The sequence below is a fragment of the Astyanax mexicanus genome, chromosome 1 (genome assembly GCF_023375975.1).
Source record: "Astyanax mexicanus isolate ESR-SI-001 chromosome 1, AstMex3_surface, whole genome shotgun sequence".
NCBI lineage: Eukaryota > Metazoa > Chordata > Actinopteri > Characiformes > Acestrorhamphidae > Astyanax > Astyanax mexicanus.
In genome coordinates, this window is record NC_064408.1 from 126,595,414 (window position 1) to 126,619,733 (window position 24,320).

The 24,320-nt window shown below is 38.6% G+C and overlaps 1 protein-coding gene across 4 annotated transcripts in view; it reads right to left on the reverse strand.

Moving 5' to 3' along the window:
• LOC103042549 (calcium-transporting ATPase type 2C member 1) overlaps positions 1 to 24,320 on the reverse strand; it is a 185,594-nt gene that overhangs the window by 117,252 nt on the left and 44,022 nt on the right. For 3 of the 4 annotated variants that reach the window (XM_049468591.1, XM_049468596.1, XM_049468598.1), the window contains exons 9-25: positions 23,379 to 23,447; positions 22,499 to 22,574; positions 20,937 to 21,003; positions 19,940 to 20,064; positions 17,500 to 17,597; positions 15,379 to 15,474; positions 15,207 to 15,296; positions 11,729 to 11,833; positions 9,859 to 10,015; positions 8,764 to 8,934; positions 7,792 to 7,889; positions 7,197 to 7,247; positions 5,611 to 5,777; positions 5,453 to 5,521; positions 3,992 to 4,108; positions 2,165 to 2,312; positions 1,844 to 1,939 (exon numbers count right to left, since the gene is read on the reverse strand). The exons of the other annotated variant lie outside the window; for it this stretch is intronic. In XM_049468591.1, coding sequence (XP_049324548.1) covers positions 1,844 to 1,939; positions 2,165 to 2,312; positions 3,992 to 4,108; positions 5,453 to 5,521; positions 5,611 to 5,777; positions 7,197 to 7,247; positions 7,792 to 7,889; positions 8,764 to 8,934; positions 9,859 to 10,015; positions 11,729 to 11,833; positions 15,207 to 15,296; positions 15,379 to 15,474; positions 17,500 to 17,597; positions 19,940 to 20,064; positions 20,937 to 21,003; positions 22,499 to 22,574; positions 23,379 to 23,447 — 1,800 coding nt within the window. The remainder of the gene's footprint in view (positions 1 to 1,843; positions 1,940 to 2,164; positions 2,313 to 3,991; positions 4,109 to 5,452; positions 5,522 to 5,610; positions 5,778 to 7,196; positions 7,248 to 7,791; positions 7,890 to 8,763; positions 8,935 to 9,858; positions 10,016 to 11,728; positions 11,834 to 15,206; positions 15,297 to 15,378; positions 15,475 to 17,499; positions 17,598 to 19,939; positions 20,065 to 20,936; positions 21,004 to 22,498; positions 22,575 to 23,378; positions 23,448 to 24,320) is intronic. 4 annotated transcript variants of the gene reach the window in all.

A 24,320-nucleotide genomic window follows, 5' to 3' on the forward strand; every position in this document is an offset into this window, starting at 1 on the left:
TTGATTATCAAGAAAAAAAAAAGTTCGTCTGATGCTGTTTCTCCATGTATTTTATCAAAGTAATAATTAATAATCCATGTAATGAACTCAAATCATCAATATTCTTATGCTTTCATCTCACATACACTCTAGTCTAGGAACCATTTTTGAAAATATATCTTAGGTGTGAATATATTTAAACTCTATACATTCAAAAATAAGTATATATAAAAAAAAAAACAGGCACTTGGTAAAATTTTGAGCAAAACATGATCAGTTCTGCTTCCTTTTACATTTTAAATGATGATATTTTTGAGCAGCTGTATGTCTTCTGGAGTTAAAGAGATCAGGGCATGTGTCTGTCTGATATAATTACTGTGTTATAAGACCTGAAAGAGGAACTGACAACAAAAACGAAGAAAAAACACTCCAAAACAGCCTAGAGTTCAAAGGGTTAATCCCTGAATCAATAAAAATATAAAATAAATAAATTAGAGATGTCAATGTTAAGGCGTTAATGCACGTGATTTATTTGGAATAAGTAATGCATTACTATTTTTTTATGCAAATTAATTATGCCACCAGGTTTGACCCCAACTTCCGCCATAATCTGGTCTTAATCTGATCCAGCTATCAAATATACTTCCTTTTAATTTTTAATCGAGCTAAACTGCTGATAAGGCAGTTTAATCACATATATGAGCCAGATAATACACTGCTATGAGCTGCTCCATGCTGTTTACACACTAAAAGCGCAGAAATATGCAGCGTTTACTGCTCACATCTGTGCTGCAGGTCCCATTGAAAACACTGTGTGGTCCAACAGTCTAAAGCGCTGCCACTATGTTCAGAAGATTGCTGGTTCGAATCCTGGTCATGCAGCTTGCCATCAGCTGCAGGAGCCCCGAGAGAGCACAATTGTCCTTGCTCTCTCTGGGTGGGTACAGTAGATGGCACTGTTCTTTCCCCTCATCACTATGATAGGGTGATATGGATCAGCACAAGGCTGCGTCTGTGAGCTGATGTATCAGAACCGAGTCGCTGCACTTTCCTCTGAGCGTTAGCGCTGTAATGCTACTCGGCAGCAGTTCAAAAAGAGGCGGAGTCTGACTTCATGTATCGGAGGAGGCGTGTGCTAGTCTTTACCCTCCTGGTGTTGGGGCATCACAAGTGATAGAGGGAGTCCTAATGAGTGGGTGGGGTAATTGGAAAATGGAAAAAATTATATATAAAAAGAAAATCCATCCAGCGCTCGTTTGACTTTGAAAACGCGCCTTATAATCCGGTTTATTGAGTAATCTTATGCATGAAAATAGGCTAGAAAATATTATACTTTTTAATTGAGCTAAACTGCTAAATAGGCACAGTTTATCTGATATATTAGCCATATAATATACTGCTATAAACAAACGCTGTCTCTGCTGCTCCATGCTGTTTACACACTCAGAGCACGGTATGTGCTGCATTCACTGCTCACAGCAGGTACACTGTGGCAGATTTTATTGTGCTTTTAAAAAAATAATAAAAATAATACATTTTTAATTAAATTATAAAATATATCAATTTTATCTAAAATTTTTTTATTCTGATTTTCTGCTTGCATGGTTTATTGGCCTGTGTGAAACCAAACCAAACAGGGAGAAACACTCCAAATAAATAAACTCATCAACTGATCCAGACCATAGAAACTAGAGACTACAACTACAGGTGAAAACTTTGTTTTATACTCAGCTAATTAAGTTCTAATTCAGAAATCTTTACAATTTATTATTTTATTTACATTTAAATATCCACTTTAAAGACTACAAATATATATATATATATATATATATATATATTTTTAATAATTTATATGTATATTTACCTGTGAGCGTGAGCTGAGAGCGTTGAACATGTCGAAGAAGACGAAGCAGGTGAAGGTCATGGTAGTGTCTCGTGGAGTGATCTCGTTGTCTCGAAGCTAAAAAAAAAAAACACCACAGAGTAAAAAACACCAGAAATCAGCAAAAACAATCATCTGCTGTGTGAACAAAGCCTCGTGTTTTTCTCTAATTCTGGGTACTGATTATCGTGTGTTTCCGTTATTATATCCGAAATCTGAAACAGTTAGCATCAACAATTAGCTGTTAGCCATTACGTCTTATTCGGCATTTTTGGCTTCATAATAAAAGTCCTCAAACCCTACCTCCCTCCAGAAGACGAACAGCGTTCCACAGACGATGATGAAAGCCGAGGCCAGGATCTTAACGATCAGGCTGCGCGTGATGATGCTGTCCCGTACGTTACGCGGAGGCTTCCGGATCACATCGCCATCTACAGGCTCCACCCCCAAACTGCAACCACCAATCATCACACAGATCAAATTACAAAGGACATGAAATCAAGGCTATTGAAAAGAGTTTATCCTGTTTTTATTGCAGAAAGTCTACTGTCCACAGAAGACCTTCTACTATATGTTTCGAAGCTTTACAGTGAGGAAATGTGTGTTTGGTAGATGATTTGCTAATACATTTTATACAATTGGAGAGTCTGTGAATTTCTCTTTTGAATGGAGAACATTTGTAAGGAACATGTACTTATGGGATGAGAAGCAGAGCTGAGTATGTGGGTTGCGCCCATGAAAAATGAGCCAAATCCATCCGATCAACCAATCATCCATCCTCCATTTATCCATCCATCCATCCAACTAACTAACCAACCAACCCTCCATTTATCCATCCATGCATCCTTCCAATTAATCAACCATCCATCCATCCATCCATTCAAATAACCAATCAACCCTCCATTTATTCATCCATCCATCCAATCAATCAACCAACTATCCAGCCAACTCATAATGCAACCAACTGACAACCAATCCAACCAAACAATCAACCCTCTATTCATCCATCCAATCAACCAACCATACAACCAACCAACTGAACAACTGACCATCCATCAATCATCCAACTAACTAAACAACCAACCAACCCTCCATTCATCCATCCATCCATCCAGCCAATCAACCAACTATCAAGCCAACCATCCATCCATCCATCCATCCAACCACTTATCCAATCAACCATCCATCCCATCAATCAATCAACCAACCATCCATCCAACAAATAATCTATACAACAAATAATCCATCACTCTAACCAACCATCTGTCCGTCCATTTATCCATCCAACAATCCATCCATTCATCTAACCAACCGACCGACCGTCTATCCATCCAACAAATAATCCGTCCAACCAACCAACCATCCAGCCAAGCAAATGTTTATTTATCCATCCATCCATCTATCCAGCTAATCAATCAAGCAGCCATCCATGTAGCTAAGCAAATGCCATTTATACAACCAATCATCCATCCATCTAACAATTCGTCCATCCATCCTATCAACCGACTGACCATCTATCCATCCATCCAACCAATCAACCATCCAGCTAATCAACCAACCATCGCCAACCAACCATCCATCAATCAAATAAATCCAGTCAACCAATCGTCCGTCCGTCCATTTATCCACCCAACAAACCATCCATCCATCGAACCAATCAACCAACCAATTTATAATCCAGCCAACCGATATAAAAACACCTACTAACCACTGTAGCATGAGCACAGAAGAGAGAAAGGCTCAAAACAACAGCAGAATAAGCCGCTTTCATTGGCAGAGAAGATTTCTTACAAATGTTCTTCATTTAAAAGAGAAATTAACAGTATAAGATTTACAAACAAACAATATACCAAACACACATTTCCTCACTTCCTGTGCTGTTTATATCCTGTGTGTTTTTATACAGCAGTATTATTCAACAGCACATCTTATTATTTACCCAAAACACAAAGATCAGATCAGATCAGATCAGATCGGCCGATACGTAGCTTTATGAGACTGTTATGGTATCAGGACATCTGTAATGTGTGTTTATAAGACCTGTAATAATATTTGTATTAATTTATGCAGGGCGGTAGATCTAGTATTATCTGTACTCATATTCTCCATATGGCGGGTGGGTGTGGTTACCTCTGAGCAGGTGGTCCGTCCATAATTATATTGATCCAGAGGATCTGCATGGCGTTCAGGGGGTTAGGAAAGTTCATGAGAGTCGCCAGAGAGATCAGCGTAAGAGCTGCGATGCTCCTGAGAACATAAATACAACAATTATTTAAAAATTATAAAAAAACTAATCACACTTTCTACTCTAGAACAGGTTATAACAGCGTCTAGATCTGCTGCTGGTCAATAACATTACTGAGATGCTGGCTGAGGTAACGAAATCAATCAATCAATCTCTCCAACCAAGCATCCAATCACAACCATCCATCAAACCATTCTTCCAACTAATCAACCATCCATCCATCCTTCCAACCATCCATCCCTCAATACAACCAACTATTCCCCCAACAGACCAACCAGGCAACCAACCAACCATCCAACCAACCAAACTATTCATTCAGCAAACTATCCATCAAACAAATTAGCCATCTATTCAACCAAACAACCATTCAACAAACCAACCTACTATCCAAACAAATTACCATCCATCCATCTAACAAAACATCCATCCATGCAACCAAACATAACCATCCAGCAAGCTATCCATCAAACTAACCATCCATCCATTCTTCCAAAGCACCATTCAACCAAACAACCATCCATTCAACTTAATCATTCATCCATCCAAAAAACCAACCGTTTATCCATTCATCCACTAATCTAGCAAACTGTCCATCAACCATCCATCCATCCATCCATCCATCCAACCAAACCACTACCCAATCCCACAACCATTCATCCAAACAAATAACCACCAAACTAACCAACTATCCATCCTAACCATCCATCCATCCAACCAAACCACTACCCAATCCCACAACCATTCATCCAAACAAATAACCATCAAACTAACCAACTATCCATCCCATCCATCCATATATCCAACCAAACCACTACCCAATCCAACAACCATTCATCCAACCAAATAATCATCAAACTAACCGACTATCCATCCCATCCCATCCATCCATCAATCCATCCAACCAACCAACAAACTAGTCATCCAGCCATGCATCCATCCATCCAAACCACCATGCAACTAAATCACTATCCATCCATCCAACCAACCAACTAACCATCCACCCATCCATCCAAGCCACAATTCAGTCACACAACCATCCATCCACCCAAACCACCACCCAATCCAACAACCATCCAACCAACCAAATAATCATCAAACTAACCAACTATCCATCCAACCAACTCAACCATCCATTCATCTAACTAGTCATCCAGCAATGCATTCATCCATCCAAACCACCATCCAACTAAATCACTATCCATCCAACCAACCAACTAATGAACCATCCATCGAACCAACCAAACCACCATCAAACTAAACATCTATCCACCCAACCATCTTAATCATCCATCCACCGATCCATCCATCCATCCTCAGATCTCTGTAGTATATAGGAGAACTCTCACGTGCTGAGCTGAAATCGTACGAAGTTTTTGATGTTGTTATAAATGCCTTTTCCCTCCTCTATAGCCGACCTGCAGAAAACGACAGAAACGCTCAGATTAACAGAACATTAAATAATAACGTCAGAACGAGTTCCTCTTTTACTGAACTCAGATCTTACAGTATGGTCTGGAAGTCGTCGTCAACCAGGATCATATCTGCTGCTTCTTTACACACGTCCGTCCCCGTCTGACCCATCGCCACGCCGATATCTGCAGCCTTCAGAGCCACGGCGTCGTTTACACCGTCACCCGTCATCGCCACCACCGCCCCGATGTTCTGCAGAGACTGACCAACACAACACAACACAACACTCACACTTATTCACTAATATATACTCACCATCTACTGAAATATACTGTTACACTATTCCGTATCCAATGTATTCTGTAACCAATATATTTTTATGACTTTTTCATTACTTTTTCATGCCTTCAAAGCAATTTTTCATGACAATATGATTTTTAAAACGGTGCAGAAATGGACAATAAAGCTAAAAATAAACTAAAACTATAATCAAAACTGATTCTAGTAAACCTAAAATTAATCTGACACACAATCTTTAATGATAAAATGTGTGTCAGATCCTGAGAGCCTAATTGTGTGGAGTAAAATTACTGAATTAACTTTATTTTTAAGCTAAAAATAGATTTTCTCCATTGAGAAACTGAAACACAAAGATTAGATGAAATTTCCACGACTTTTCCAAAACTTTCCAGGCCTGAAAATTGCTATTTTTAAATTCCATGCCTTTTCCAGCTTTTTCATGACCATATGAACCCTGAGTTTGTGATCCCTTTAGAATGTTCTATATTTCTGCATAAATATGACCAAAACATCATCAAAATTTCCTAAAATTTTAGATAAAACAAACAGGACAAAAATGTTTTACTTGCTCATTTATTTATAATTAAGAAAAAGAACCAATATTACATAATTTTGCTTTCAGTATTTGGTGTGAATTCCCAGCTTTACAGCAATAAACTGAACTAAACGTTTCCAGTAACTTTAGATCAGTCCCAAATACCAGCCTGGAGGAATTTTAGCACATTCTTACCTACAGAACACCTTAAACTCTGGGATTTGGGTGGATTTCCTCACAATAACTGCCCAATTCAGCTCCGCCCACAACATTTCTATTGGATTAAGGTCAGAACTCTGACTTGGCCTCATTCCAAACCATTAACTTCAGTCTTCTTGAACCATTCTTTGGTAGAACGACTTGAGTTCTTAGGGTCGTTGTCTTGGTGCATGACCCACCTTTTCTCGAGATTCAGGTCATGGACAGATTTTGACATTTTTCTTTAGAATTCTCTGATATAATTCAGAATTAATCAACGAAGGCAAGTTGTCCTGAGCAGGATGCAACAAAACCTCATCCTAATCAAATTAAGATACTACCACCACCACGTTTCACAGGTGGGAAGAAGTTCTTATGCTGGAATGCAGTAATATCATATCTAATACTGGAAAAATAAATAATTGAGTATAATATTTTTGTTTAAATTATTTAACTAATTTCTACTTATGTACTTTAAGGACTTTGGAATGAAAATCTGATGATGTTTTGAATCATATTTATGCAACAAAAAAAAATAGAAAATTCTAAAGGTTTTACAAACTTTAAAGCACCACCTTAAAGGCATGAGAATCACTTATAAAAGAGAAAATGTTTAAATGTGTAAAAAATAAATGTTATTTACTCACCTTGACTATTTTCAGCTTGTGTCGGGGGCTGGCTCGATAGAACACCACAATCTGACAACACACAAAACTAATCTTAACAATCTTAATAATAATAATAATAATAATCATCATAATAATAATGACAAATTCTAAGTCCATAAAACAGAGAAAATCTGGCTGATCGTTCCACCCATTCAGCTGCTACTTAGCTTTATATCCTCCATTACTAGTGATGCTAAATCATGCAGCATGATGCTGTAGCATTGTCGAGTAGCATCACAGCGCTAACACTCGGAGGAAAACACAGCGACTCGGTTCTGATACATCAGCTCACAGATGCAGCCTTGTGCTGATCCACATCACCCTAGGAGTGATGAGGGGAAAGAGTGCCATGTACTGTACCCTCCCAGAGAGAGCAAGGACAAATGTGCTCTCTCAGAGCTCTGGCAGATGATGGCAAGCTGCATGACTAGGATTCGAACCAGCGATCTCCTCTGATCAGAATCACTGCAGTTATTTATCCCAGTCAAACTCCAGATTAATACAGTTATAACAGAATGTATAGTGGCATAACTGGGCGTTATATCGATGGTGAAGATCAGTTACATAGTTTTACCCTGGAGACGATTTGCGAGAGCTGCTGGATGTCCATCACGTCCACTTCCTCTCCAGACAAACACTGAGAGCCTTTAGTGTACAAACCCAGACGACTCGCTGCAGAGAAACACACACAGTACCAGATATTTATACTAGAATTTTAAAGCATCTACGATTATATATATATGGAATATAATCAAGAGGAAGATGGATGATCACAAGCATCAAACCACCAAACTGAACTGCTTGAATTTTTGCACCAGGAGTAAAGCAGCATAAAGTTATCCAAAAGCAGTGTGTAAGACTGGTGGAGGAGAACATGATGCCAAGATGCATGAAAAAAACTGTGATTAAAAACCAACCAGGATTATTCCACCAAATATTGATTATTTATGAACTCTTAAAACTTTATGAATATGAACTTCTTTTCTTTTTATTATTTGAGGTCTGAAAGCTCTGCATCTTTTTTGTTATTTCAGTTCATTTCTCATTTTCTGTAAATAAATGCTCTAAATGAGAATATTTTTATTTGGAATTTGGGAGAAATGTTGTCTGTAGTTTATAGAATAAAACAACAATGTTCATTTTACTCAAACATAAACCTATAAATAGAAAAATCAGAGAAACTGATTCAGAAACTGAAGTGATCTCTTAAATATTTCCAGTGCTGTATGTGTGTAAAAATATTATTTAAGCACATTTTTACAAGACAACTGTATTTATCATGTTTTCACATGTAGAAAAAAATGCATTTGCAGTGGCAAATTCTTTTATTTAGCTTTTCAAATATCTCTTAATGCAAAGTACTTTTTTTGCAGCACATCATCTAATTAATCAGGATTATTTACACACTGTGATAAAATACACAGTTGGGTCTGAGACAGAGACAGACGGACACATATTGTCGATACAATAAGAATTTTTTTTTTTACGATATGATAAAATATCGATATATTGCTCAGCTCCAACTCTACAGTAGTGAAAGTCTCACCGATGGCCACGGCTGTCTCCTGAGAATCTCCGGTGATCATCTTCACCGCCACCCCGGAGCTGATGAGCGTCGAAACAGCGTCCTTCACCCCCGCCCTCGGAGGATCGATGATGCCCACCAGCCCCAGAAACGAGAGGTTACCCATTTCTGCCCCGGAGGCGAACGCTAGAACTGCAGCAAGACAATAAACAATTATAGGATTTAAAATGTTGACATATATGTAAAAAAATATATATATATTTTTTTATATGAACCTCAAAATCGATGTTTAATGCGACAGTCTGTGGAATTTTAAGACTTGAAATTTAGAGCCCTCTCTGGCGGGAATGTGTAATTGCAACAATGAAACTCTGCAGAGTTTGGGTAATGCAACAGGACGATGACCCAAAACATGGGTGACTGAATAGAACAGCCTAACTAAACAGAGCTAGCCAGAAGGTAAAATAGACACAGATCCAAACCTGAGTGAGTGCTGTTTTAGCTATTCACATGAATTCCAGCTATTCACATTAGGTTTCCAGATTTACACTAAGGCTGGGTGCAGCAGCATTAGCAACAACAGCTAACCACTGCCTGACAGCGCTACACTGAGAAACCCTAAGTGTTCCGGTAAGCCAGAGTGATATTAGTGATATTAACGCTCATCCCATGTAGCTTGTTTTAACAGGGTAAACACAGGGTAAATACTCACCTCTCAACGGTGATAGAGCTAGCGCTAAGCGCAGTTAGCGGCTAATGCTACTAATTCTGTTCCAGCAGTGCTAGCCAGAGAGTTAGAAGCAGACTACAGTCTGAAATACTCGCCTTTAAACAGCGAAATAGCTAGCACTAACTTAGCACTGTGGTTAGCAGCTAATGCCAATGCTGCTCCATCCTTGGTGCTGGAGATACTTCAATAAAAACTCAACCTTATAACTCTGTACTTCAGTAGAGTGGCTTTACTGCTCCTTAATACCTGACTGGTAGAATTCATACATAAGGAGCACCGGATTATAAGGAGCTCTGATGACTTCTGGGTAAATTAAGTTAGGATTAGGATTTTAAGTGTGATTAATCCAGTAATCTCTGTGGTGGAGGAAGTGAGCAGTTCAGCACCTCTGAGTCCAGCAGTGCCCATGTAGCTCTTCTGCTGCTGGTAGAGCTCCCTCTGCTGGTTGGTGAGGGGGAGGGTAACTCCTTTACTGTGGAAGCTGATGCAGAAACGGATCACCTGCTCAAAAGCTCCTTTCACAAAGAACACGGCCGGCTTATCCTGAAGAGAACATCAGTCAGACGTTACGGTACAGTACTTTAATAACAGCACTTCAATACTCAGCATCTGATCATTAATAATGTTTTTATTTTTGCCAAAATCTGCTGCTGCTTCCCTACTCTCCGATTTATAGTATAGGTATTTATCTGTTTATGTATTTTATTCTTTATTTTATATTTTATTCTTATTTTACATAATTGCTATTTTGGTGGAACTGGACCTTGAGAATACAATTTCGTTCCACCTCGTGTACCACATTAAATCAATTTTATCAAATGATCAAATTTACACATGTAATTTTTTTGGGGACAGAAATGGCACCGATTTGGCAGAATATACCACATAAAGCAACACTACTAAGTACAATATTAGTATTGCACTTAGTGTACTTAATATTAGTGCATTTAATATTGTGCATTTAATATTGTACTTAGTATTGTACTAAGTATTGTACCTAGTATTGTACCTAGTATTGTACTTAGTAGTGCACTTAGTAGTGCACTTAGTATTGTACTTAGTATTGTACTTAGTTCTGTACTTAGTACTGTACTTAGTAGTGCACTTAGTAGTGCATTTAGTATTGTACTTAGTATTGTACTTAATATTGTACTTAGTATTGTGCTTAGTGGTGCACTTAGTAGTGCATTTAATATTGTACTTAGTATTGTACCTAGTATTGTACTTAGTAGTGCACTTAGTAGTGCATTTAATATTGTACTTAGTATTGTACTTAGCACTGTACTTAGTAGTGTACTTAGTAGTGCATTTAATATTGTACTTAGTAGTGTACTTAATATTGCACTTAATATTGTACTTAGTAGTGCATTTAATATTGTACTTAGTATTGTACCTAGTATTGTACTTAGTAGTGCATTTAATATTGTACTTAGTATTGTACTTAGTATTGTACCTAGTATTGTACTTAGTAGTGCACTTAGTAGTGCACTTAGTAGTGCATTTAATATTGTACTTAGTATTGTACTTAGCACTGTACTTAGTAGTGCACTTAGTAGTGCATTTAATATTGTACTTAGTATTGTACTTAGTATTGTACCTAGTATTGTACTTAGTAGTGCACTTAGTAGTGCATTTAATATTGTACTTAGTATTGTACTTAGTACTGTACTTAGTAGTGTACTTAGTAGTGCATTTAATATTGTACTTAATATTGCACTTAATATTGTACTTAGTAGTGCATTTAATATTGTACCTAGTATTGTACTTAGTAGTGCACTCAGTAGAGCATTTAATATTGTACTTAGTATTGTACTTAGTACTGTACTTAGTAGTGCATTTAATATTGTACTTAGTATTGTACTTAGTAGTGCATTTAATATTGTACTTAGTATTGTACTTAGTAGTGCATTTAATATTGTACTTAGTAGTGTACTTAATATTGCACTTAATATTGTACTTAGTACTGTACTTAGTAGTGCACTTAATGTACTTAAGTGCAATTCTACGTGCAATACTAAGTATAATACTGAATACAGTACTAAGGACGCCTATATCAATGTGAACAATTGTGTCCACCAATATCATGTTAAGAGCTGTTATTATTAAAAAAAGATTGTATGTATTTACACAGTTAGTATTAGGGGTATTCTAAGAAGAAAATACAGTATTGGATAAAATGGGAGTGTTAATTAACTCAATAATTAATTCAATAAGTAATTAAATAAATACAGGTAAAATGATACTGATGATTCTGACCTGCTGGGTTCGGTGAACACAGCGAACAGCCATCCACTTCTGTTCAGAGGAGAACGGGATTTCCTCCAACCTCACAAACTCCTGCTGCACACCCTCCAGACCCATCTACACACACAGAGATGCACAAGCATACAGAAAAAAAGAGAAAAAGAAAGAGATAATCAGAATTTGAGCATAAATAAAAAGTAATCTACCTTCTGAACTTAGCAGTAATAAAATAAAATGTGGTTATGATGCTAAAAACTCGCTATAAACATGCTAAAAACATGTTGAGGCCAAACTCTGATGACGTGATTAATCGTTTTTAGAAAAAAAAAAACATTTAATTGCATGCTTTAAAGAGGCCATTAAAACCATTAATAGCTGAAATGTGTTCCTTTGAAGTAATAAAACACACCAGTCCTGCTTAACATTTATAGAAACATTTCCTAAACTTTAAAAAACACTTTTATAGTGGTAATTTCTGCCTCTGCAGCACCGTCAGGTTCAAATGTGCTACAGGCGAGGATGATGTGTCTGTGTACTTTGGTACGCGAACGCTAACAATATGCAAATCATTCAATCAATAATACCGCCCCCGGCTGATTGACGTCCAATCGTCTGCGTCTCACCGCTATCAAAGGCACACTGCTGCTGCAGCTCAGCCAAATAGCTCTCCCTCCTGCCCCGCCCATAAACCCATTCATCACCCAGTACCCGTCCTTACCCTGACCATAAACTCATACATCACCAAATTCCCCCTTACTGCCCCACTCCTAAACCCATACATCACCGAGTACCCGTCCTTGCCCTGCCTCTAAACGCATGCATCACCCAGTATCCGTCCTTGTCCTGCCTCTAAACCCATACATCACCCAGTATCCGTCCTTGTCCTGCCTCTAACCCATGCATCACCCAGTGCCCATCCTTGCCCTGCCCTTTAAACCCATACATCACCCAGTGCCCTTCTTTGCCCTGCCCTTTAAACCCATACATCACCCAGTGCCCTTCTTTGCCCTGCCCTTTAAACCCATACATCACCCAGTGCCCATCCTTGCCCTGCCCTTTAAACCCATACATCACCCAGTGCCCTTCTTTGCCCTGCCCTTTAAACCCATACATCACCCAGTGCCCGTCCTTGTCCTGCCTCTAAACCCATGCATCACCCAGTACCCGTCCTTGCCCTGCCTCAAAACCCATGCATTACCCAGTACCCGTCCTTGTCCTGCCTCTAAACCCATACATCACCCAGTGCCCATCCTTGCCCTGCCCTTTAAACCCATACATCACCCAGTGCCCTTCTTTGCCCTGCCCTTTAAACCCATACATCACCCAGTGCCCTTCTTTGCCCTGCCCTTTAAACCCATACATCACCCAGTGCCCTTCTTTGCCCTGCCCTTTAAACCCATACATCACCCAGTGCCCGTCCTTGTCCTGCCTCTAAACCCATGCATCACCCAGTTTCCATTCTTGTCCTGCCTCTAAACCCATGCATCACCCAGTACCCGTCCTTGCCCTGCCTCAAAACCCATGCATTACCCAGTACCCGTCCTTGTCCTGCCTCTAAACCCATACATCACCCAGTGCCCATCCTTGCCCTGCCCTTTAAACCCATACATCACCCAGTGCCCTTCTTTGCCCTGCCCTTTAAACCCATACATCACCCAGTGCCCTTCTTTGCCCTGCCCTTTAAACCCATACATCACCCAGTGCCCGTCCTTGTCCTGCCTCTAAACCCATGCATCACCCAGTTTCCATTCTTGTCCTGCCTCTAAACCCATGCATCACCCAGTACCCGTCCTTGCCCTGCCTCAAAACCCATGCATTACCCAGTACCCGTCCTTGTCCTGCCTCTAAACCCATACATCACCCAGTGTCCGTCCTTTTCCTGCCTCTAAACCCATACATCACCAAATTCCCCCTTACTGCCTCGCTCCTAAACCCATACATCACCCAGTGTCCGTCCCTGCCTTGACTCTAAACACATACATCACCCGGTGTCAAATTTTGCATTTTTCAATTTTTAGCTGGGGGTTAAATTTGACAGTAGTAATTGATTCATATCAACCCCAAAATAAAACATAAACTCGATATTTAAAGTAGCAGTCTGCAAGTTTTGTGGTTTTGGGGATTTGGAGACCCCTCTGGTGAGAATGTGTAACTACAACTGAAGAATGTTGGTTGCTAAATTCTGTCCTTATTGCAGGTATTTGATTATTAAAGTGTATTTAATCCTCTTCTTTAGTAACACAGATGCTGTAAAGTATCGTAGATAATTATCCTGTGATATATCGAATATCGTTATGAGATTCTCTGTGATTTAACACCTTCAGTATCTACAGTAGGTGCAGTATTTCTCCATCACTCTCTCTCCGGGCTGACTGCAGGTGTTATTTATCTTTAGGGAGGGTTTAGTCTGAGTTTACTCAGCTGTATAATACTCAGGTGAATATCCGGCTCTGCTCTGTGTACTCAGCTATTCTTCTACTGTCACAAAGAGCATGATCTGAAACCACAGCTCAGTCCAGACGTCTGCACACAGCTGATTACTGCAGCAGCAGCAGCAGCAGCAGGGCTACAGACCGACAGTCGACGGCTGATCGTAACAGGAAGTGACTTTAAACACTGTTCACTTAAACACAGTTAACCAGAAATCTCATTTACAGATTTACAGAACCAGTTAAAAGATTACATACAGCTTCTCTTTATTTTCCTACATAGTAAATGAATAGTAAAGTGATTTATCAGAATATGAAGGAACACATAATGGATCATGTAGTAACTTAAAAACAGTGTAAAACAAACTAAAATACTGAACTTATCCTGTGCAACAGAGGAAACTCTTGCTCTTTTTTTTCCGGGGGCAGTCCTGATGAGTGCCAGTTTCATCATTATAACATTTTTTGATGGTCTTTGCGGTAACTGCACTTGGGGATACTGGGGATTTCAAAGTGCTTAACATTTTTCTTTTCACACTGACCAACCTTAATTTCTTCTTAAAGTATTTTTTTTCTTCTTTTTATTACTTTAGTTGAGTATTTCTCGCCATAACATGGATTAGAAGTAGGGCTGCACGATATATTTATCGTTTAAGCATCGTCATGGCGATGTGCGCATGCGCAACGGTCACATGTATGTACTTAAGGCAATTAAATCAAACACGTCATGTTGCAAAGTTTTGATTCTTGACACGAGAAGTAGATACAGAGCGCTGTCTCTGTGTCTGTGTAAGTGACAGGCTCTGGCTTCCTCAGAAGCAGATGGGGGGGGGGGGGTGTTGGTGTTGGTGGCTTGTAAACGCAGCCACCAACACCTTTTAAAAAGCCGTTTAAATGCCTGATTAAAGGGACAATTACTGTAGTTTTGCTGTGAAGGGATTACTGAGTATTTAAGCTGAGAACACATGGTGCGATTTTGGACGTAAAATCCGTCCGTAGGGTTTTAAGGGTTAAGAGGACAGGAGACTCTGTTGATGCTGATCTGGCGGATTCAGACGTACCTTCATGGCGAGAGAGATGAGAGCGCCCTCTGTTGGTCGGCCCATGAGCGTCCCGTTCCTGATCAGAGCATCGTTACACACACAGCCGGCCTGGAGGAAGAGAAGCCTGTTACACACCCATTCCATCATCATCATCATCATCACGTTCAGTAGCAGCACTGCTGCTCCTCACCTCCACGATCTTACTGATCCCGGAGTTAGAAAAGCCGTGCACCACCTCCCCGTCCAGCAGCACCTCTCCAGCACTGTTATAGCCCACGCCCGTCACCTGCAGACACCAACCAGACCAATCAGAAACCAGAAAATTTATTTCTGCCATGTCCTCCATCTCTAAAAACGATAGAAACAGCTGAACATGAGATTTTAAAGGCATTTAAAGTTCGAGATGTTGTTTAAACGTGGAAAGAACTGATAGTGAGTAAATTTATAATATGTTGTGTTTGAGCACTTTTGGAGACACTCACTAAGCTGAGTGTGAAAGTGCAAGCTGTGTTTAGTGAGACATTTACCCTTTATCTACTATTGTGTTCTGTCCCCGTCACTTTGTGTAGTGCGATACTGTTACAAATTAGAGTAGTATTAGCATTAGCCACTAACTGTGCTGAGCACTAGCTCTTTTATCGTTCAGAGGTGAGTATTATCGCACTGTAGCCTGCTGCTAACACAGGCTAGCACTGCTGGAGCAGCATTAGCATTAGCTTCTAACCGCTAACCAGCGCTCGTTTTGACTTCAAAATAAAATATTTTTCATTACGGTTTTGTTTACTTACCTTAGCTTAGCTTTACAGGTCTCACCACCGAGTGAATTAGAAGGAACACAAGGCAACGCCGCTGTTCCTTACTAGTGTCACATCATAATGCGCATCATAATAATGCGGTACAGATTATTGTGCGAAATAAAAAGGTATTTAAACTGTATGAAACTCCTCCAATCTATGAAGAAAATCTCATGGAATTATTTAATAAGCAAAAAATTGTTAAACAAACCAGAATAGTTTTGATTAGTCGACAGTGAACTTTGTAGTTGACAAATTTAAATAATCAACATTGTCGATTATATCGACTAATCGTTGCAGCCCTACTAAATATCCCTTTCTGGCGATATTTTGAAAACTACAGATCCAAAGTTGCTGTATCGTTTTCTCTGTGGCTGTAAAACCTGCAAATAACATCTTTCTTTTTATTAAAGGTATAACTGAAGGTCTGAATCATCATTTAGAAGACATAAATAAATGTGGCGTGAGTGGTATATGCTTAGATTAGGTAATTTAGATAGTTTACGTCTACTGTAAGAATCCATATATTAACTACATTTGGACATTCCCAAAACATGTGTATAAATGTCTCAGGTGCTGAATTACAGACATTATCAAATATCAGATATTAAAAATATAATTATATTTTTAAATAGGTCTAATGATTACTTACTTTCACAATACAAGACAAAAAAAGAGGGAAGCTGTCAAACAAAACTATTATAGTGCATGAAAATGATTTAGTTTGTCTTGTGATGCCCGGGCAGAGGATCTAAACTCTATCACGGACACGCAAAAGTATAAATGTTCACAGCGGCGTAGGGCACTCGCACAGTATAAACGTGTCTACGCTAAAGTATAAACCAGTCTTCAGTGTCTCAGACTGCCTTCATTGAGCATTTGAAGCAGAGCAGATTTTTCACAGACCTCAAATACTTGGACTGAATCACAGCTTCCTGTTGTAAATTTTAAAAGTATTTGTTAAATTCAGCCTTAATGTTGTATATTTTTTCTACAGCAGCTGTAATTGGTCTTCAGAGCCTCTTCTTCTCGCCCACAATTTCCCAGCTTTGTGATTTAAACTGCAGAGCAACGCAATTTTACTTGATTCACAGGCACACAACTGCAAAAATATAAATGTTCACAGCGCAAAAGTATAAACCAGACTTCAGTGTCTCAGACTGCCTTCGTTGAGCAGATCTTTACAAGACCTCAAATACTCGGACTGCTGTTTCTGTTCAAACTAAATTAGAAGGCATGAACTTAGCCATAAGAGGGCGCTGCTGATGCATAAAAAAAAGCTTAAAGGCATGATGATAAGTCAGGCTGGAGATACTGGAACTGATAGCTGAAAGCTGCTGCGAGGCTGAAGAAGACGAAACCGAAACTTCACATGAAGCACTGCTCCATACAGCTCCATTAAAACCAATGTAGAATTATAGATCACAACAATATATTTTACCTGCTGTGTGAACGTAGATTAAAATAAAATGCACAACAAGCATTAACGTGTGTGATATGTGATGTATGAGTTCTACCTCTGCGTGCTGCCCGTCTGAGGTAAAGATCTGAGTAACGGTCATTTCGTTCTTCGTCAGGGTTCCAGTCTTATCAGAGCAGATAACATTACAGCAGCCTGGAGAGAAAGATAAAAAAAAAAATAAAAAAAAATAATAAAAGAAACCTTCATTAATTCAGGGGTTTATTATAACTGTACTGATCTTGTACATATATTAGCAATATTTAATGTTAGTTATAGTAATAATATTTCTCCATATCTGATAGATTTCTATTTCACTTAAGCTGAGATCTGATTAAAGAAATCATAATAATTCATATGTATATATGTGTGAAAATGCAGTCTAGCTTTTTGTGAACTTTATCAGCTGATCTGAGAAACTGTTAACGAAGGAAACAGAGCTGTGTTTCCTGTTGAACAGGTAGAGTGACTCAGCAGCTTCTGTCACTATTAATATCTCCTCAGCTTTCTGAATAGAGGCCATGGCCTCATTATGCTCTTTAAGTACTGTAGCAAATACAATTCTAATAGTTAGAACACACCTTATTTTTGCACTATAAGCTGCACTTAAAATCTTTTAATTTTCCCAGAAATCATCAGTGCTCCTTATAATCCGGTGCTCCTTATGTATGAATTCTACCAGTCAGGTATTAAGGAGCAGTAAAGTCACTCTGAACACTGAAGTACAGAGTTATACAGGAGAATCAGAGAAGTTTCTCCAGCACCCAGACTGGAGCAGCATTAACATTAGCCGCTAACCGCGCTAAACGCTAGCTCTTTCGTCGTTCAGAGGTGAGGATTATCGAGTATAACACCGGCTAGCACTGCTGAAGCAGCATTAGCATTAGGATTACTGTTTTGTTTACTTAACTTAGCTTAGCTTTACAGGTCTCACCACCCAGTGAATTAGAAGGATATTTATTGTGACACCACTGTTCCTTCCAAGTGTTGCATAATGCACCTTATAATCCAGTGCACGTTATCACCTTATAGCACAGTTCACACTGTTGCTCTTCCTCTAGACCAGGGGTCAGCAATAAGCGAATGAAACAACTGGCCGGTGAGGTTGTTTGAACTATAAGGAACGATAACGATTTATTTTTTACTTTTTTTTGTGAGCTTTTGTTCACATTCCTCCCCTGTCTCTCTCTCCGTCACGCTCGGCTTGACTTTAGTTTCCGCCCGTTCTCGTTTTTCCGCCTGTTCTTTTCCCCTGCTGTGTCCCAATTCACTAGCTGGGGAGGTGGAAGTGTATTGGAGCATGACCCTTACGACACGGGTTGGATCCCACGTGAGAAGCACTGCATTTATTTATTTATTTTTTCTTTCTTCTTGGGTTTACCTGCTTTGAGATCAACTGTTCTGCAATTGGGTTCAACAACCCTCTGGGCTGGAGAGCTGCTAGTCTGTAGCAGCACTCCATCCCATTACACTACATTTTACAAAACAGAAATTTTTTTTGTGGCCCGCAGCCAAACTTAAAAGAGAAATCTGGTGTTTTGTTGTAGTAAAACATGCTACAAATTCTTATCTTTGATGAATAGCACACCTCCGTTCTCCCACAGCGTTCAGAGATCCAGAAATTTTAACAGTTTGTCCAACAAACACCCTTCAGACTGGGAGATACGGGGCATAATTTACCCTGATAAATCACTTTTTACAACTTTATCCAGCTCAAAGTAGCTCTTCCACACCTCCTTACTAGAATCTGGAGAGCCCTGACATTTAAAACGAGGCATTAACAACTTAAAAAGTGCAGAAGAAGCTTATTAAAAACACTGTTTACATCCTATAACACTACTAGCTTCAGCTCCGAGCGGCGCCATCACTGTACTGATAATGACAGACATATATATACACAAGTGATGGTGGCGCCCAGAGCTACAAAGAAGCATTATAGGATGCAATCAGTGTTTTTTGGTTTTTAATAAGCTTCTTGTGCACTTTTTTAAAGTTATTTATGCCTTGTTTTAAATGTCAGGGCTCTCCGGATTCAAGGAGGTGTGGAGCTACTTTGAGCTGGATAACGGTGTAAAAAGTGATTTATCATTTATTATGTCTCCCAGTCTGAAGGGTGTTTTTGGACGAACTGTTAACATTTCTGGATCTCGGAAAGCTGTGGGAGAGTGGAGGTGAGCTATTCATCAAATCACGTTTTACTACAACAAAAGTACAACATTTTTCACCAGAGTTCTACTTTAAATCTAGTCTGGCAGGATGCCGCCCATAGTTACACTGTTGGTACAGTATTCTCAGATACAGGAGACTGGAGGACTGGAGTCGTCTCTAGTGTAAATATACTAATGTTCAGTTTATGACTGTCCTCAGAGGGTGGAGGACACAGTAATAAAGTTCAAAAGTAACAATAAAATCATACGTCCTGCTGCTTTAAAACCAAGCTTTAAAATCTATAAACTAAAACAAGCCCATATCCTCCTCTCCATCCCTCTTCTACGTACTCAGAGTCTCCACTATAGGGAGCTTCTTCACGATGGCCCTCTTCTGCACCATCCTCATCACTCCCAGCGCCAGCGTCACCGTCACCACGATCGGCAAACCCTCCGGAATAGCGGCTACAGCAAGACTACAACCAGACAAAAGATCACAAGATTAAATAAAGTATACAGTCATAAACCAATGTTTATATTAATCACTTTATAGTAACCCATATATACACAGTACACAGGTTTTGATAAATAAACTACTGTATTTTTCGCACTATAATTTGTACAAAAAATTCTTTAATTTTCCCAGAAATCATCAGTGCTCCTTATAATCCGGTGCTCCTTATGTATGAATTCTACCAGTCAGGTATTAAGAAGCAGTAAAACCACTCCACTGAAGTACAGAGTTATACAGGAGATTCAGTGAAGTTCTTCAGTAGTGTTAGCATTAGCTGCTAACCACTATTTTCACCGTTCAGAGGTGAGTATTATCGGCCTGCTCATAACTCCGGCTGGCACTGCTGGAGCAGCATTAGCATTAGCTGCTAATTGTGCTAAACGCTAGCTTTTTCCCCGTTCACAGAAGAGTATAATTGGCCTGTAGCCTGCTGCTAACCTCAGCTAGCACTGCTGGAGCAACATTAGCATTACCCGCTAACTGCGCTAAGTGCTGACTCTTTCACCACGCAGAATTCAGTGGTGTTGAGAGTTGAGTATTATCAGCCTGTAGCCTGCTTCTAAGCCCCGCTAGCACTGTCGGAGGGGTTAGCCGCTAGCTTAGCTTTACTTGTAACTAAGTTAGCTACCGGCCACCACCACCCAGCAGCGAGACCTTAAAATCTTAATATGCGCCTTATAATCCGGTGCACCTTATTAAGAAAATAGACGTTTATTAATAATACGGTGCAACTTATGGTGCAAAAAAAAGGTAGATGAATAGAACCCAGATAAAGAAACAAGACAAAAAAAATATATATACTTGCTCATTTATTTGTTGAGAAAAATAGCATACCTGACTCCTATCGTGAACATGTCCAGGATGTATTTTCCCTGGAGCCACCCCACCATCATGATCACACCTGAAAAACAGCAGCACACACCACAAAATGTTCTAATCAATCGGTTGTTAATCTGAAAATGCAGATTTTTTATCTCGTCATGGAGGTATTGAAAGAGTGGGTCATGCAGCAAGACAATGACCCTAAGCACACAAGTTGCAGTTTGTTGTAGTTGTCTTCTCTGTTCCAAATCTGTTGATTCGGATGAGTTCTTTTACTTGGCTACTTGGTTTGGTTTGTTTTCACACAGGCGCAAACCTAAACACACCAAAATGCTCCAAAATGATTGGTCAGAGCTGTCTGGTGCGGGAGCAAGAAAGTAAATACAGAAAGAAGCTTCTGTGTTCCAGAGCAGTGCACATTGGCACACAGTTGCATGGGTGTGAGCTTTAGATGCATTAGTTAACAGCTGTATTAATTATTATACGGGTAATAAATCAGGTTAAACTGCACCTGAACAGCCGTTCAGCTCAAATAAAGAGTATATGTTGTAAAAACGCACTAGGAATTTGACACTTAAAAAAGGCTTTTATTTTGCAATACTCATAACCAACCAAAATCTAAATTGGTAGGTTTTAAATATTTGATATGTACAGAAGTTCACGGCACCCAATATGCAATAAAAAAACTCTTTTGAAAAGTACTAAGAAGTCGGTTCCGAGTCCATACAAATACTTAAGTTAATTTTTATTAAGGCTACAAAAAGAAATATTTTAAACAGTACCATCTTTAGCTTTGTAATTTAAAGATGTTTTCAATTTGAGTTTAGCGAGCATTTCACCCCTAAGTTTGGTTTGTTTTCACACAGGCAAAAAATCTGTGTGAAATCTAAAAATCTTTTGAAAACGTCCAAAAAATTTGAGATTAAAGAAAGACTTTTATTTCCTGGGAATCAAAATCAGAGAGAATTTAAAAATCAGTAGGTTTTGAATACGTAAATACAAAACAGTTCTTTTTTTGTATTTACGTATTCAAAACCTACTGATTTTTAAATTCTCTCTGAAGTCAGTTCCATGTCCATACAAACACTATGCTTAATTTTTAATAAAGCTGCAAAAAGTAAAGTTTTATACAGCATCATCCTTAGCTTTTGATTTAAGAGCGTTTTTATTTCTGTAGTTGGTTTCTTTGGTCTGAATCAGTTAATAAAAAGTTTATTTACTTGGAGCATTTTCTTGCTTGGTTTGGTTTGTTTTCACACAGGCACAAACCTTAATGCGCACTAATAAAGTGCATTATTAACTAATGCAGCTAATGCAGAATTTCACACAAAAGAAGGACTTTTACTTTAAAATACTTGTTTAAAAGTACAGATGTAAATCTGTACCTCAGAAATAAAAAACAAACAGAAATAAGAAATCAGACATGAAAACTGTAATATAGATGAATATCCACTGTATTGAACACAGCTGAAAACTGAGAATCACAGTTAAAAGCTACATTAAGGTAAATGGTCTGTACCTGTAATATGTAATATGTTTCTCTTTACATAATAACATAATAACTGCTTTATTACCTATGATGCAGAAGGAGTAGAGCGAGAGCTGCTTCCCCAGCAGGTCCATGCTCTTCTGTAACGGGGTTTTAGGGGCCTGTTTTAAAGAAAACACACATTTATGTAAGTTGTATAATATTAATATGATTTAATGTTAATTATTTAACATTTCTGACGGAAACTAAACACAGTAAAACACTTGGATGAATGTTAGAGCTGGATGATACTTCCCTAAAATATCACAAAATTTCAGGATATTTTGGCAATTTCGATATTCTTGGTCATATGAAAAAACATTAACATTTTAAAAATAATAATAAAAATATGTATTTCTTTAACATTATTTTCATTCATTCACTAGAAGCAATAATAAACATCTATAAACCTTTATTTATACAGTAAAAAGTAACTTACCTATACTCTGATACTCTGATTTTGTACTAGTATAACATAGTAATAGTATAACAAAATGTTAAAATGAACACAAATAAAGAATAACACTTGTCACATTAACACAAAAACCTTACGAAGGTAATACAAATTTCTAAGTGCCTTTTTTGGTTTCTTTTGTTGATTTGTGTTACTTTTACTTTCTATTTTACTACACTTATTTTTTTATACATAAGTCTTGGTAAGTTACTGTCATTTACAAAATAGACCATTTTTTACATTTCTCCTGAATATATAAAACTGTAAGATTATACTAAATAAAACATTTACATTTTTTTTGTTTTAGTAGTATATTTTTTAAATTACATTTTTAAAAATGCAGTGTTTTGCCATATCTCATCGAAAAATATCCTTATCTCAAAAACACCCTGAAATATTACGATATAATTTTAGGGCCATATCGCCCAGCCCTAGTGAACAGGTTATCAGTACTAATAGATTATAGTGTTACCTCTTCTGCTTGCATCATCTTGAAGACCTCACCAAATTCAGAGTTCTCCCCAGTACCGATGACGATACCCTAAAACACACAAAGTAAATAAGAATTAAATAATCCACAAGATGCATCACCAAAAAAAAAAAAATCATCTTTGTAGAGCTACAATTCTGTTTCTCACATCCTCAGAGAGTTCTTTACCATGAGGTGCCATGTTCAATATCCAGATTTTTCTAAAATCAAGGGGATTATAAGAGTTTATCCTGCTTTTGTTGGAGTAACTGTCTCTACTGTACAGAGAAGACTAGATTCTACTACCGTATTTTTCGGACTATAAGGCGCACCGTATTATAAGACGCACTATCAAAGAACGCCTATTTTCTGCTATTTTTCCATACATAGGGCGCATCGCATTATAAGGCGCGTTAAGTGACACTAGAAAGGGTGCCTATATCAAAGTGAACAGGGGTGGCGCCATGTTTCCCTTCCCCCACCGGGGGTGGTCGCTTGCCAGTGGAGCGTCTCAGTATACAAAATATAGCTCTTTCAAAGTCAAACGAGTGCTGGATATTAATCTACACAGATTCCTCTCCTGAAAACTGTTTATTTGGGTGAGTAACGTGCTTCAGTTTATTTACAGTAAGCTTAGATTTCCAGATGTCCACTAAGGCTTGCTGCACCAGCGTTAGCATAGCTATCCGCTAGCACGCTAGCTAGTCACCTAAACTAGTAAAGTTAACCCAAACTTAAACGACAGCGTTACACTGAGTAATCCTGCGTGTTCTGGTAAGACAGTGAGATATTAGCTAGCGATTCGTCCCCCGTAGCTTGTTTTAACACGGTAAACAAGCAGACTACAGGCTGATAAAACTCACCTCTGAGAGAGTTAGCGCTTAGCATCTAGCTAATGCTAGCCAGGCAAAGCAGCACAGACTTACAGGCCGATAACTCACCTCT